We start from the raw sequence: 14,056 nt of genomic DNA on the forward strand, positions 1-14,056 counted from the left end.
CCTCTTATACCCATCTCCCCCTTTACAGAAACCCCTGGTCCCTCCCTCTCTAAATGGGGGTCCTGGCTCCCTTTTCCCACAGCCAGGAGGCTGCCCCCTTAACCAAGGGGGGGTTCTGTTAAGATTGATTGTTCTCAAAATACTCAATGAAGCGCCTGATTCCTGGATGTCTTTATTCCCGGTAAAAATCTTTCTCAGTTATTGAATTGAACAAATCACCTGTCTATAATGGATCACAATGGGAGTTCTACCACACCTTTCAAAACTGGTGATTTAATGGTGACCCCACAAAACCTGCATTACTGAGGCTCTGCATGAAAGTGTGTAGAAAAAGACCTGAATTTACAAGGAACTAAGGCAAAAAAAAAAACCTGCCCTTTCTCAGAATTAGATAATACAAGACAATGCAATAGAATGGAATTAGTACATAAAATGTTTGTCACGTCACTGGTCGGACAGCATACCCTCACTGCAGAAACAATGGGACTTTTAATCTCAGTTTCTCTTGCAAAAGTTAAACTACTGCTAAAAGCATAACTCACATTTAAAACGTCGTGTATCTCTGACAAGCTCTTGATGAATGTAGCATTAAGGCTTGAAAAAGAATGCGAAACTTATTTTAAAATACAGAGGGGCTGACAGAGTTTCGGGAATTGTCACTTTGAGCTCCACCAGTAGTGTGAGCCCTGTTTGTATCTGTTGTCTCCACTCTTTCACTGTGTCTCCTGTCCTGTTGTGTGTGTTTATTACTAATAGGTTCTCTGTTATCTCCTCTCTCACTGTGTCTCCTGTCCTGTTATGTGTGGTAATTATGGAGGAATTCTGTGTGTTTATTTCAAACACACTGACTGGGTGAGTAGTGAGAAGTGGGAGATCAATAGAATCTGGATCTGCTTCGAGCCTCACTAAGGAAGTTTGAAAGAGAGCAGTAGAGAAGGGGAGGGTGAGAAGAGGGAGGGTGGAGTGTGTCAGGCAGGTGATAGGTGACAGGCAGGGATAAAAGCAGGGGACAGTGGAGGCAGGTCCCATTGTAAGCCATGGCACTGCGGGGCCAACTACTCTCCCTGCTGACTCTGCTGCTGTCAGTGACAGGTAGGCTAGTGAGTGTGTGTGTGCACACCTGTCTGCCTGCGCACCTGTGTGTTTCTCTGTGGGTCTGTTGCCCAGTCAGTGTCGGCGTGTCTCTGAGTCTGCCAGCCTTCTCTTCAGTCCTGACCTGGGCCGATCATTTCAGATCTGCAGCGGATCCACCTGTTAAGCAGTGATATAAGGTGGTAACAGGCTTTGTGTCTGTGCCAGCTGTGTCTGTGTCTCACTGAAGTGATCCGCACTCAAGGGATCCAAAAACCAAGTGTCAGCCTGATCAATTAAATTGACTGGCTGAAACAACACCATCCTTCTCGTTTCCTGGTGGCTTCTGTTCCTCTGGAGGTGGTCGTCTGCCACAGTCTTCCTCTACAAGTTAGTCGTTTCTTACTGCACTTTGTACTGACTTTATTATGGGATCCAAGGGTTTTGCAATAGTTTTGCCAAGCGAGCACTGTGTTTCACTGCGCTAGACTGGTGGAAATCATTTCAAGGTTCAGATCCAGATTTACACCTATAAAGCTGGTGGCTGACATCTCTAGGAAAGTACAAGAACAGGGCTTGGATTACTGGTTCTCAATCCTGTTCCTGGGTTTAAGTCCAGCCCACCTTCATGAAATAATTGAAGACTTAATCGACCTAAGAAGTTGCTTTGTTGGAGTGTTTGCGTTTTGTTTCTAGTCACAAGTTTGGGATTTTATTTCATTTACAAAATATGAAGGTCAGAGCTCCAACATGTGTAAGAGCTGGGAGCAAACAGTTCAAATTAACCTTAAGTCAATGAAGGGTTTGATTGTGTCACTGTGGGCTCTCCTGGAGCAATAACCAACAGGTATGTGGGTCACCAGGGACAAGACTGGGAACCCCTGTTTTAGATGTCGAGAGAGTGTATCCAGATAAACACACACAACAGTGTCTGAACCCGAGATGGATTTCTCACTACCTCTGTCATCGGGCTACACTGCTGCCAGTCGCCTTCTGAACGAGCGCTGACTCCAGGGCTCTGTGAAATCAGGGGTGCTGGAGTGCAGTGTGAGCTGTGGGGGAGAACGCAGACATACGAGCGTAACAGAGGCACTGGAGCGCTACACCGCCACTCAAGCAGAACATCAACATACTGTACTGCCAATATCTTACTGCACGCTAGCAAGGTGTGCTGGAAAACACGTTTAGTTAAGATCACTGCATTCCACGATTCGCTGCTATCTGGCCAAGTTGATCAGCCTGCTTACACCTGCTCTTCAATAACAATCAAGCCACTTTTTTGTTGAAGCAGGTACCCTCATCCTGCCTAAGCAGGAAACGGATTTCTCCTTGGTTTTGAGTAAATGTGTTCAGATTTTTCCTTGGTTTTGAGGAAATGTGTTACTGAATGGTTGAGAACAGCAACACTGGAACACAAGATCCGGTCCACTTCGATCCCGTTCAGTTCCCGACAAGCTGAGTTCTGGCACAAGAGAAGTACCTGTTGGTTTTTGTTTCAGCAGAGCCCTTGGTTCCACAATCAAAACCCCTTCATTGTCTTTGTTTGTTCCCAGAAGTACAACATGTTGGAGCTTAAACCATTGTATTTTCTAAGTGAAATAAAATCCCAAACTTGTGACTAGAAATACTATGCAAATATTACACTGAAGCAACTTCTTACCTCAATTAAGGCTTCAATTATCTAATTAAAGGGGGGGAGGAAAGAAACCCAGCAGGTGTGTGGGGGTGCACCTGGACCAGAACTGCGAACCACTGGTCTATGGAAACCAGTTACAGTAATGATACTGAGATGTGATATATATAGATATATACACATATAGATGTGGTGAATAACGTGTCCATAAATCAACTACAGTTGACTTATTTCTTAACACTCTTGATATTATTTTCTATTCAGAGTACAGCATCAGTAAAGTGGCAGTAAAAGGCTCTAGATACAATGTGATATAATACAAACTATCACAGCTCTCTGTAGCCAAGGTAATGTGAGTATAGGAAGTACCGAATTACAAAGGGCTTGTGTTCAAATTTCATGTGTAAGCAGGCTTCTAGGAACCCAGAGCGCATTTCCCCCTAGAAGCAATGTGAGAAATGGTGCTGATGTACCTCAAAAGCCTTTTGAACCCACCATGCTGCTGAACTCTGTCTGATTGTCGGAACCCTAGGACAATTGACCCAGGTCGGACTTGGCCATTCTCTCTTCTCTGATCAGTTTGTCATGCTGTCATTCCAAACTGGTGGCTTTTCCTTCATACAGGTGTATCACTAGCATTGCTCTACAGCAATCAGCTTAGCGTCCATGATTTGGGTTGTATTCTGGATCAGTAATGGGAAGAGAAACTGCTTTAGCATGGCTGTCAAAAGTAAGTCAAAAGTAATTCCAGAGAGCAACAGCTTGTCTCAATTAAATTAAAAAAAATCCTCCTGGAGCTTTATTCCACTGTACAAATGCACCAGCAGATGTTCAGATGTTCAGAGGGAGTATGTCTGTGCCTGTTACTTAAGGAAGCAGACATCACATGAATATCTGCACTGCGTGAGTCAGGAACAAGTCTTTCCAAAATAACAGCATATTTCTATCTAAAACACACAAAGTGCTAAAATTTCAGACGGATTTTGTAGGAAAAGATTTGTAGCTGCCCGGCAGTTTCTGCTCTGAGTCAGCTTTGTTTGAAACGGTATTGTAAAGGAACACAGAAGTCAAAGGCTCAGCCTGTGGGGGAGCTCAGAGGAATGGGCAAAGATCTGAGGTCAAAATGTTGCCAACAGCTCCAGTACCTGCTAGAAAGATTCTACATCCCTCCCCGTTTTCAGCTGTGGTTTGCCCAGTCAGGAAAATAGTTTGGAAGGCAAACATGTAACCAAGGGCGGGGATTGGAAATATTCCCAAAACTCCGGTGTCGCAGGGGGGGTCAGTGTCCCCGAGTCCCCAAGACCACACGATTTTGAGCTCTGCAGCCACAAAATCTGAGGTTGTCGAACAGCAGCCAGGAAAATCACCTTCCTGAACTTACAAACGTCATAGATACTACTGATAATAATAGAAATAAAAATAATAATACAGATTCCTGTCACATCCTGAGGAACAGACAGTGAATCTGTCTCTCAATAATAATAACAATTAGTTTTCAGTGTTTCTTCAGATCCGAATTGAAGGACCCTTAAACGGAAAGTCGAACCCGGGTTCACACTGGGAAAGAACGGGAAAAAATAATACCTAAGAAGGAATGTCCTTATATACTTTAAAACGTAAATGAAATTATTTAAAAATAAAATATTGATTTTTCCTAGTGTTTTCAGCAGTATCGTTGGCACTGAGGGTTTTGTATACTTGTATACTTGAGTCAGGTCATCATCAGCGCAGGAGATTCATTCAAGCCCTGGAGTATTGCTGATCACTCTTCTCTGTAAAGATTCGAGCTCTTACGTGTAAGATTGAGATCCAGGCTGTATCTGTGCCAGGGGTGGGCCCAGCGCTTGAAGCGACTTTGTAGTGACATTTTGTTGGCACCCAGCCTCTCGATTGAAACCTGTTCTGGCAGTTCCCTTCTCCTAACATTTTAATCCACCCTGCATTCTCCCCTTGAACCAATCTGTTATTTGATCTGGAGAAAGGCATGCAGGCCTGCACGAGTATCACGTATAATCAATATGTATAATCACATGTGCGGGCTTGTTCTCACTCTCGTCAGGGAGATCATATCTTGGCTCGTTTCCCTGTTACTCCTGATTTCACTCTCACTGGAGACACTGACAACCTCTCCAAACCACAGGAGAGGAGGATGTGCTCCTTCTGTTAGCTGATTTGCTGCTGAAGTGTCTCCAGCTGACGGTATAACAGCTGTCGGGGATTCTCATGAGCCAAGTCGCCTATTGGCCCCCGACTGAAGTTTTATGTTCATTCAGAAAATGGAAAAATGGAAAAAAGGAAAAAAAAGACTGAATCAAGTCTAAGTCGTTTAAAAGTTAAACTTATTGCCAGTCCACAGACAGATGTCAGCATATTTCTTTTTTAAAAGCAGAATGTCTTCTCTGGCCTTTTGCAAAATTGGAATAATTAATTCTTGGTCGTTCTTGATTCCTGTAAACTCTCACGTCACATGTGGATGTCAGGTGACGGGTGCCAGACCAGCCCCAGTGGGGTGCTGTCCTGAGGCAGAAATTAGCCCAGTTTGCTGTGAACCCCTAAATTCAGCACCACCTCTTGGGGTATCCACAGCTATCCCATAAAATGGGATATGGAGAAGTGAGTTCAAACTAGATCAGGGGAAGAAAGGAACAGAGAAACAGGGCATAAGCAACACAAAAAGAGAATAAAAAACAGGATCAGGAAATCCAGAAGAGGACTTGGGAATAAAAAGGAACATGGAACACAGACGGTGGAATAAGGATATAAATGTATAAAGCGTAAAGGGAACAAGAACATGCAGAGGAAGAGTGTAAGGATCACGGCTAAAGAAACAATAGGTAAAGACCAGAATGATTAAAAGAGAACGATTAATAAGAAATGAGATAAGATAAATAAGAAATAAGAAATGAGAATTGGCCTATAGGGAAGATGGCGGCATGGTGGCGCAGTGGGTAGCATCTGCTCATTCCGGGTGTCTTTGTGGACATTTTCCCAGATGTTTGTGTGGGTTTCCTCCAGATGCTCCGGTTTCTTCTCACAGTACGAACAAGTGCTGGTGGGTTGATTGGATTCTGGGAAAATTCCGCCTGGTGTGAGTGTGCGTGCATGTTTGTGTCTGTTCCGCAAGGGACTTGTGCCCCCTGCTTGCTGGATTAGACTCCAGCTCCCCTGTGACCCTGTAGTGGTTGTAAAATGAACGGATGGGTTTAAGAAGGAATATGGGCATGGGATCAAACCAGACAAACCCTGCTGGTGTCAACAGAGCTGGACAGGAAGTGGAAGTTACATGCTCAAGGTTAGGTGGTCATGACTCACTTGTCACTCTTATTCAATATAAACCTTCTCCTTCTCCATTTCCATTTCTCCCAGAAGACATTCACAAAGGAAACACTTCCTCATTCATGAAACTGGATTCCTTTAATATCTATATTTTTTGTGAACACAGATAAAGATATCAGCTTAGTCCACAAGTATATGTTTCATCATGTGACCAAACTGGAGAAAGAGGAGGTGAGACTTATGGTTCCTGCTACACTGGAAAAACAGCATAATTAATCGTTATTCGATTTCCTGACACACTTGGGTAACTAGAAAAACTGCCTGATGGTTCTTTATTAAATTCCTGCTTCACTGGCATAACTGTATAGAAACGTGATGGGTTGTTGTTATTAGTTTGGCCAGCAGAGGGAATCCTTGATTACTCCAGCACAGGAATCCGCTCAGTTGTGCTCTAGTACTTGGGAAATCAGTTATTGGCTGAAAAGTGGAGTGTGTCTGGACTACAGGAATCAACTCTGCTCCAGACAAGAACTTTTACTTACCTTCTGTAGTCCTTTGTTTCTGTTGTAAATTTAATAATTTTGCATTCATTTCTCTAATGAGCCTTTTCTTTTTCTTCCTTTCAGAATCACAAGCCCAGAGTGGTAAGAATACTATTCTTAAAAAAGAGCAGAAACTCTTAAAAATAATGCAGCTAAATGCTACGAATCTATTTGTAATAAACACAAACAACTAGACAGGAAACACTCAGAAGGAGAGGAGATCACAGAGAACCCCTCATAAATAAAAACACACTGCAGGACAGGATACACAGGGGGAGAGAGAGGAGATTACAGAGAATCCCTCAGTAATAAACACACACAACAGGACAAGAGACACAGTCGGCCCAAAATACAGAGCAGCCAAGATCCTCTCCAGCTTCTTCCTGAAACTTTTCATGATATGTATTCAACAACACGGTAGGAAGGTACATCCAGCACACAAAAACTGTAGTGTAATTTCAACATAATCACCCAATTGCTAAGTTGTCTTTTCTGAATAAAGAAACAGCACAATCCACACTAACCAAGCTCCTCCTTCTCTCTAAGCTCCAGTTTGTGGACAGGCTGTCCTCAACACCAGGATCGTTGGGGGCCAGTCTGCCCAGCCAGGGTCATGGCCCTGGCAGGCCAGTCTGCGTCTGAATGGGGGTCACACATGTGGGGGGACCCTCATCAACAGCCAGTGGGTGCTGACTGCAGCGCACTGCTTTTCAGGGTAGGAGAAAAACAGGACCCCCTCTGTCAGTATGTACAGTGCCGACAGGAACTGCAGATTGTTATGACTGTGAAAACTGATGAGCTCTTAAAGTCATCAGTGTCAGAGTAAATCTGATGACTTAAAGTTCTGTGATTAGAATTGATAAATTATCTCTGTTTCTCTTTGTATACTTCCTGCACTGTGTATTCACAGTGGCTAGTCAGAAACTATTTGTGCCATCAGAAATACTTCAACTCTTCTCACATTCTCCACTCTTTCACTCTCCAGCTCCACGACTCCAAGTCAGTGGACAGTGTATCTGGGAGTGACAGACACGGGCTCTAGCACCAACACAGTGTCCAGGGGGGTCCAGCAGATCATCAAGCATCCAAACTATGACTCCTCAACCAACAACAATGACATCGCCCTGATGAAACTGAGCAGTTCTGTCTCCTTCAACAACTACATCCAGCCCGTCTGTCTGGCTAATACCAGCAGCACCTTCTACAATGGGACCAGCTGCTGGGTCACTGGCTGGGGGACCACTGTTGAAGGTGGTGAGTATCTTCGGCAAGAGCTGCTTATTCCACCTTTGAGGCTGGACTATTCCTTTAGCTTACTGAGATCAAGATCAACTTCAAATGGCCTTACAGAATGAGACATGGATCTCAAGTGTTGGATAGACCTGGGATGACTGGTGACTGATCACTGCTCCATTGTGACCAGTATAATCAGCACCAAGAGGGCAAAAGGGTTAGGTAGTAACAAACTGTCTTGTCTTCCAGGGACAACTCTACCCTCGACCCTGCAGGAGGTCCAGCTGCCCATCATTGGGAACAGGCAGTGTGGGTGTCTGAATGATGTGGTCTTTGGAGCGAACAGTGTCACTGGCAACATGATCTGTGCGGGAGTGCTGCAGGGGGGCAAGGACTCCTGCCAGGTAACTCTTTTTTTTCTGTATCTACATCATATATGTTACCATGCGGCCTGTGTTTGTATGACTGGCAGAGGAATCCATCTGCTGAGGTCCAGGTGACTGGTCAGGCTGCTGGGCTGTCAGGCGAGAGCTGGGGATGCGCTGGGCAGGCAGATGGACAGGTGGACAGAACAGGGAAGCTGTGCGATGCAGCCAGGCAGGTCTAGTTGGCTGCTAAGGACGCGTAGTGATCTGGCTGCCCAACAGGTTCCATCTTGATATCAGGATCGGGGAGGCTGGCTGATTCAGACAGAGTCTTTCATGCCTAAATGGCTGGTTCATATGAGGAGCACTTCCACTGGCACGTAGGCTCAATGACAGAATGTCTGACTGTAGACAGGGCAGGGTTTACGTATCCTGAAGCTGGCGAGGTAACTACCCGTTAAGTGGGGGCAGGATGTACAGACAACCTTCCCAGTCGAGATCTCACGACACCAGGAGGTGTTCAACTTTGTGTGAACACAGCCGGGTGCCAGGCAGACCGGAGACTGTGAGCTATGGCCCACTTCACTTTCTGGACGTCTATGTTGTCTTTTTTTCAGTTAGCGGACAGTACTGGGCTGTGTGTCAGTCAATTCCTGTTCTAACAGTCTTCTCTCTCTGCAGGGAGACTCAGGGGGTCCCCTGGTATGCAAGCAGGGCTCCGTCTGGGTTCAGGCTGGTGTTGTGAGTTTTGGAGAGGGCTGTGCCCGTCCCAGTCTCCCAGGGGTGTACACCAGGGTGTCCCAGTACCAGGACTGGATTAACGGACAAGTGGGGTCGGGAGACACAGGTTTTGTGACCTTTACCTCCAGTGGCACAGACGCCGACAGCAGCTTTACCTGTAGTCCTACAGTTACTACAAGAGCACCACTGACCACTCCTGTCACTCCATCAGTCACTTACCCGACCCCTGCGCCAGCTCCCATAGCACCAAATGGTAGGTAAATGTTCAGTTGAGTTCAGTGTATTTTCATCTCCACATGTGCAATGAGATGCTTATTTGCATGTATGCTCCCATACAGAGACATTGTGGAAACACCAAAAAAAAAACATAAACACAGTACAGAAGCAGTAACAACAAGTTAAATAACATACAACTTTAAAAAAAATGTTTGCCTTATTCTCCGATGAATGAATTCTTTTTGGTATCATTTGGACTCATCAGGTCTTTCTTTCTGTCCTGTTCCTCCAGAGTGTGGGAAGGTGCCCCTCAATCCCAGGATCGTAGGGGGGAACCCTGCCCAGGAGGGGTCCTGGCCCTGGCAGGCCAGCCTGCATTACTATGGGCAACACATGTGTGGAGGATCCCTGATCAACCAGCAGTGGGTGCTGACGGCTGCACATTGCATCCCAGAGTACGTAGAAACAGGATTGTCGTCTCTGAACATCAACGTCTCTAGCTTCAAGCACCTTGATGTTGGCCTACCAGTATCCCCTTTAAAAAGTAAAACTCAAGTTTCTTTATACAATTCACAGGAAATGTTATGGTTTAGTGCTTTATATTATTATATTAAGGTAAAGATGGTGATTACCATTTTAAAAAACATGCTGCCAAAGATGGCTCAAACTTTAAGGCACTTCTTTAAATCTGGTTTCCCACACAAGTCTGACTTGAGTCCCACGGTAGTGAAGGTCAGCGTTCTTCTGCTCCAGAATAAACATGACATTCACACATTTTACTACTCAGACCCCGAATTTGACACAGACTCTCCAGCACCTCTGAGCACCTGACAGTGACAAGTCCTCTGCCCACAGAGGGAGAGGTAAAAACAGACTGACACGCTCAGTGCGCTCCTATTGCCTGTAGACAAAAAATGCATCTACTGTATATTTTGAGACATAAAGGAGAAAAATTCACTTCCTGAGTCTACTAGTCGCCCCCAGAGGGCCCTGGGGATGTGAAAATTAACCCTCTCGCTCTTCCCTGACAGCGGAGTGAAGATGTGTTGGTCCTCACACCGGTAAAATTAGAGGAGAATCAAAGGCTCATGTGGCTAATCGGGTGATCATGCCAGAGTCACGCCACGAGTCCTTAACTAAGGCGCACCCCTTCCTCAAATCTTTTACAGAGCCTAAATGCTCACCTAAGCCTTCTGATAAGAAGATCCGACAATGGAGAAACTTCACACTGGCTCTCTAGCTCCATCAGAGATATATAGGACTTGGAGCTGGTGAAAAGGTGCAGTCTAAAACCTGTGCACTCTCACAATATTTACAGCACTCCAGCTAAGCTGAGCCAAGAGCCACGATTGGTCCAGATAGAATACTGCCATCGACCAATTAAAACACAGAAATGTTGACGATCAGACAGCATGACAGACTTTAGACATTGAGGAACTTATGTCCTCGTTCTCTCTCCAGCCCCCTGAACACCTATCCGTGGACAGTGTACCTGGGCCGGCTGACACAGTCTGGCTCCAGCCCCATCGAAGTGTCCAGGTCGGTCCAGCAGATCATTGTGCATCCTGCCTACAACTCTGTCACCGAGGACAACGACATCGCCCTGATGCGACTGAGCAGCCCTGTCTCCTTCACCAGCTACATCCAGCCCATCTGTCTGGCTGACAACAGCAGCTCATTCTACAATGGGACCAGCTGCTGGGTCACTGGTTGGGGCTACACAGCTGAGGATGGTGAGTGGATCTCATTGGCATCGCACTTCAAACACTCCTGCTTATAGGCGTGACTGTTCTATGAGCCTTATCTCCCTGTGCCAACACAGACCACTCAATTTCAACCATATAAATATATACAGATGCAACCACTCAGAATGTGTGGCAAAGGTCTTCTCCACAGCAAGCTCACCACAGCATGCCACAGCATCATTCGGCACACCAAATGTAACTTTTCACTGCCTAGAGAAGACCACTGCCTAGGTCAAGTTAATGAACCAATGACTTTATTTAATCTGTCTTACTACTGAACTTCTCTAAATCCACTTAATAGAAAAAATTAAATATGGAATCATGTAACTAAAGGGAAATTTCAGTAGCTAAAAGTAAAAACAACCAAAGTATAATAAAGTATAATAATGCCTCTGAACCTCATTAACTATATTTATAAATATAAATATAAGATACAGGAATAGCTGGGAGTGGTGGCTAAAAATAATAAAATAAGGTTCACAACAGTGTACCACCTACTTCATAAACATTCTCTGCATCAAAGACTTAAACTCAGTCACTTTCTGTAATTATTTTGGGAAAGTTCTGACATGCTTTTTTTATTACAATTTACACAATTCTTATTGCAGAGAACCACTTTCAAGCAAGGCAGCATAATATTCGTCTATATGCACCTATTATTATTAATAATAATAAAGCCTGGACACTCTACTCACAGCACTTTTCAGGTAATGGGGACTAACCTCCACCACCACCAATGTGTGGCCCCACCTAGATGAAACCACGGCAACCATAGTGCACCAGTACTCTTACCACACATCAGCTCTTAGTGGGGAGGCGATTACAGTGATGAAGCCAGTTTGGAGATGGGGATAATGAGGAGGCCATGATTAGTAAAGGCCAGGGGGAAATTTGAGCAAGACACCACAGTAACACCCCTACTGTTCTTGAGAAATTCCCTGGGATTTTTAATGAAGGAACTTGGTTTAATGTCTCACCTGAAGGACGGTGCCTTTTTTCACTATACTGGGGCATCAGGACCCACACAGACTGTAGGGTGAGCGCCCCCTACTGATCCAACTAACACCTCTTCCAGCTGCAACCATAGCTTTCCCAGGAGTCTCCCATCCAGGTACTGGCCAGGCTCACACTGCTGAGCTTCAGTGAGTTGGCTGTAGTGAGCTGCAGGGTGATATAGCTGTCTAGAGTCAGTCAATGAAATCATGCTTCCCGGATGCAGATCTAACTTCCAGACACTTAATGATCTGTCCTGTCTTTCAGGAGCTACTCTACCCACAACCCTGCAGGAGGTCCAGCTGTCCATCATTGGGAACAGGCAGTGTGGGTGTCTGAACGATGTGGTCTTCGGAGCGAACAGTGTCACTGGCAACATGATCTGTGCAGGAGTGCTGCAGGGGGGCAAGGACTCCTGCCAGGTTAAGACACTTCTCATTGTTTTGTTGCTGTCCATATCCCTCTCAGAGCGCGAAAAGAGTTGACGAATCTGACAAAGTCTCCTGGGTGCCCTTGCAATTCTCTTTTTCCATCTTTTGCACACCTACTGTTGAGTAAAATATGTTTCAGTCTACAAAAAAAATATTATTTTGTTCAAATAATAACTTGGGTCCTCGCATCTCTCTGTCTCTCTGCAGGGAGACTCAGGGGGTCCCCTGGTCTGTAAGCAGGGCTCTTCCTGGGTTCAGGCTGGTGTTGTGGGTTTCGGAGAGGGTTGTGCCCAGCCCAATTTCCCCGGTGTGTACACCAGAGTGTCCCAGTACAAAGATTGGATTAACACTCAGGTGGGATTGGCCACTCCAGGCTTCATGGCCTTCAGCTCCAACAGCACAGACCCTGACAGCAACTTTACCTGCACTCCATTCAAAATTACTCCAGTAGCTTCCAGTGGTAGGTGATAGTATGGTTAAATCAAATGCAAAGTAATCATTTACTTGTAATCAAAATTGTTTACAAATTTCAGACACTTAAGTTATATTTATCTATCTGTCCTGTGCCTCCAGAGTGTGGAAAAGCCCCTCTCAGTACCAGGATTGTGGGGGGTGTCTCTGCCCCAGAGGGGTACTGGCCCTGGCAGGTCCGCATATATTACTTTGGGTATTACAGATGTGGAGGATCCCTGATCAACCAGCAGTGGGTACTGACAGCTGCAACCTGTGTCTACTCAGCCTGGTAAGTCTGTTTGTAACCTCATTGGATTTTCATGCGGTTTCATCATGCTGTAGTACCGTACTGTAACTGAGGCAAACTGAATACAGTAATGGAGAAACAGAGCAATACGACCTTTCTCTCTACAGGGTCAGTGAACTGAAAGTGTACCTGGGCAGACAGACACAGGCGGGCCCCAACTCCCAGGAATTATCCAAGAAGGTTAAGCAGGTGCTTCTGCACCCTGACTATTCTAGTTCAAACAACGACATCGCCCTGCTTGAACTGCGCAGTCCTGTCACCTTCACCAACTACATCCAGCCCATCTGTCTGGCAGCCAACAGCAGCTCTTTCTACACTGGGACCAGCTGCTGGGTTGCTGGCTGGGGCTTCACAGCTGAATTCAGTGAGTTTATCCCCTCTAATCAGTCACACACACTGAAGAGGCTCAAGCATTGAGCTATGACAGCTTGCAAGCTGAAAAAGAACAATTTGAAGCAACCTGTAATTCCGCAATGAAAGGGAAAAAGAAAAATCAGCACTCTGGTTGAGTAGTCTCGTCATGTGTATAGGGTGCAGAGAGTAGGAGTATTGGACGAATAAACATGGGGCGAGGCAGGTGAATGTGAGACTGGGGAAGTGAAAAGGGGACAAAAGAGATGTTAGTCAGAATTGGGGTCTGCTAGTGAGGAAAGATCTCCTATCCTCACTACTGCAACACTTTCTCCAAAATGTGTCTTTTGTGGCTGTAAATGACAGAAATCGCTTTCTGCAAGGGAAGCAATAAATTGTATTGCGGGAACAAAAGAGATGTAAGTCAGAAATGGATTCCGGGGGAACTGTGGGAGGCAGAGATCTCCAGATGTTTTGAGAGATTAGAAAGAAAAAAATCGATTGTTGAGTACTTGGAGATTGGGAACCAGATTTGAGTCTTGTCTTGTCTTTGTGGTATTTTTTAAATCTCCGTGAAAGGACACAGACAGAAAGGTCAGTGTGATAATGGACTGAAGAGGAATTATAGGGAAAGATCTCCTATCCTCACTACTGCAACCGTTCTCCGAAATATGTCTTTTTCTGATGTTCCGATTTTGC

At 45.3% G+C, this 14,056-nt stretch overlaps 1 protein-coding gene across 2 annotated transcripts in view; it reads left to right on the forward strand.

Annotated features, from left to right (window-relative positions):
* The first annotated feature begins 1,017 nt into the window (after nucleotides 1–1,017).
* The window catches only part of LOC148659709 (ovochymase-like), a 77,212-nt gene continuing 64,173 nt past the window's right edge, over nucleotides 1,018–14,056 (forward strand). Inside the window, exons 1-12 of one of the 2 annotated variants that reach the window (XM_088637406.1) lie at nucleotides 1,018–1,092; nucleotides 6,607–6,624; nucleotides 7,069–7,237; nucleotides 7,508–7,776; nucleotides 8,005–8,159; nucleotides 8,802–9,114; nucleotides 9,370–9,532; nucleotides 10,539–10,810; nucleotides 12,083–12,237; nucleotides 12,454–12,706; nucleotides 12,820–12,988; nucleotides 13,114–13,370. In XM_088637406.1, the coding sequence (XP_088493532.1) occupies nucleotides 1,038–1,092; nucleotides 6,607–6,624; nucleotides 7,069–7,237; nucleotides 7,508–7,776; nucleotides 8,005–8,159; nucleotides 8,802–9,114; nucleotides 9,370–9,532; nucleotides 10,539–10,810; nucleotides 12,083–12,237; nucleotides 12,454–12,706; nucleotides 12,820–12,988; nucleotides 13,114–13,370 (2,248 nt within the window). In that variant the 5' untranslated portion in view covers nucleotides 1,018–1,037. The remainder of the gene's footprint in view (nucleotides 1,093–6,606; nucleotides 6,625–7,068; nucleotides 7,238–7,507; nucleotides 7,777–8,004; nucleotides 8,160–8,801; nucleotides 9,115–9,369; nucleotides 9,533–10,538; nucleotides 10,811–12,082; nucleotides 12,238–12,453; nucleotides 12,707–12,819; nucleotides 12,989–13,113; nucleotides 13,371–14,056) is intronic. The other variant, XM_088637405.1, reaches the window with a different exon arrangement.

Source organism: Lepisosteus platostomus, chromosome 6 (genome assembly GCF_059453375.1).
Source record: "Lepisosteus platostomus isolate fLepPlt1 chromosome 6, fLepPlt1.hap1, whole genome shotgun sequence".
Taxonomy (NCBI): Eukaryota; Metazoa; Chordata; class Actinopteri; order Semionotiformes; family Lepisosteidae; genus Lepisosteus; species Lepisosteus platostomus.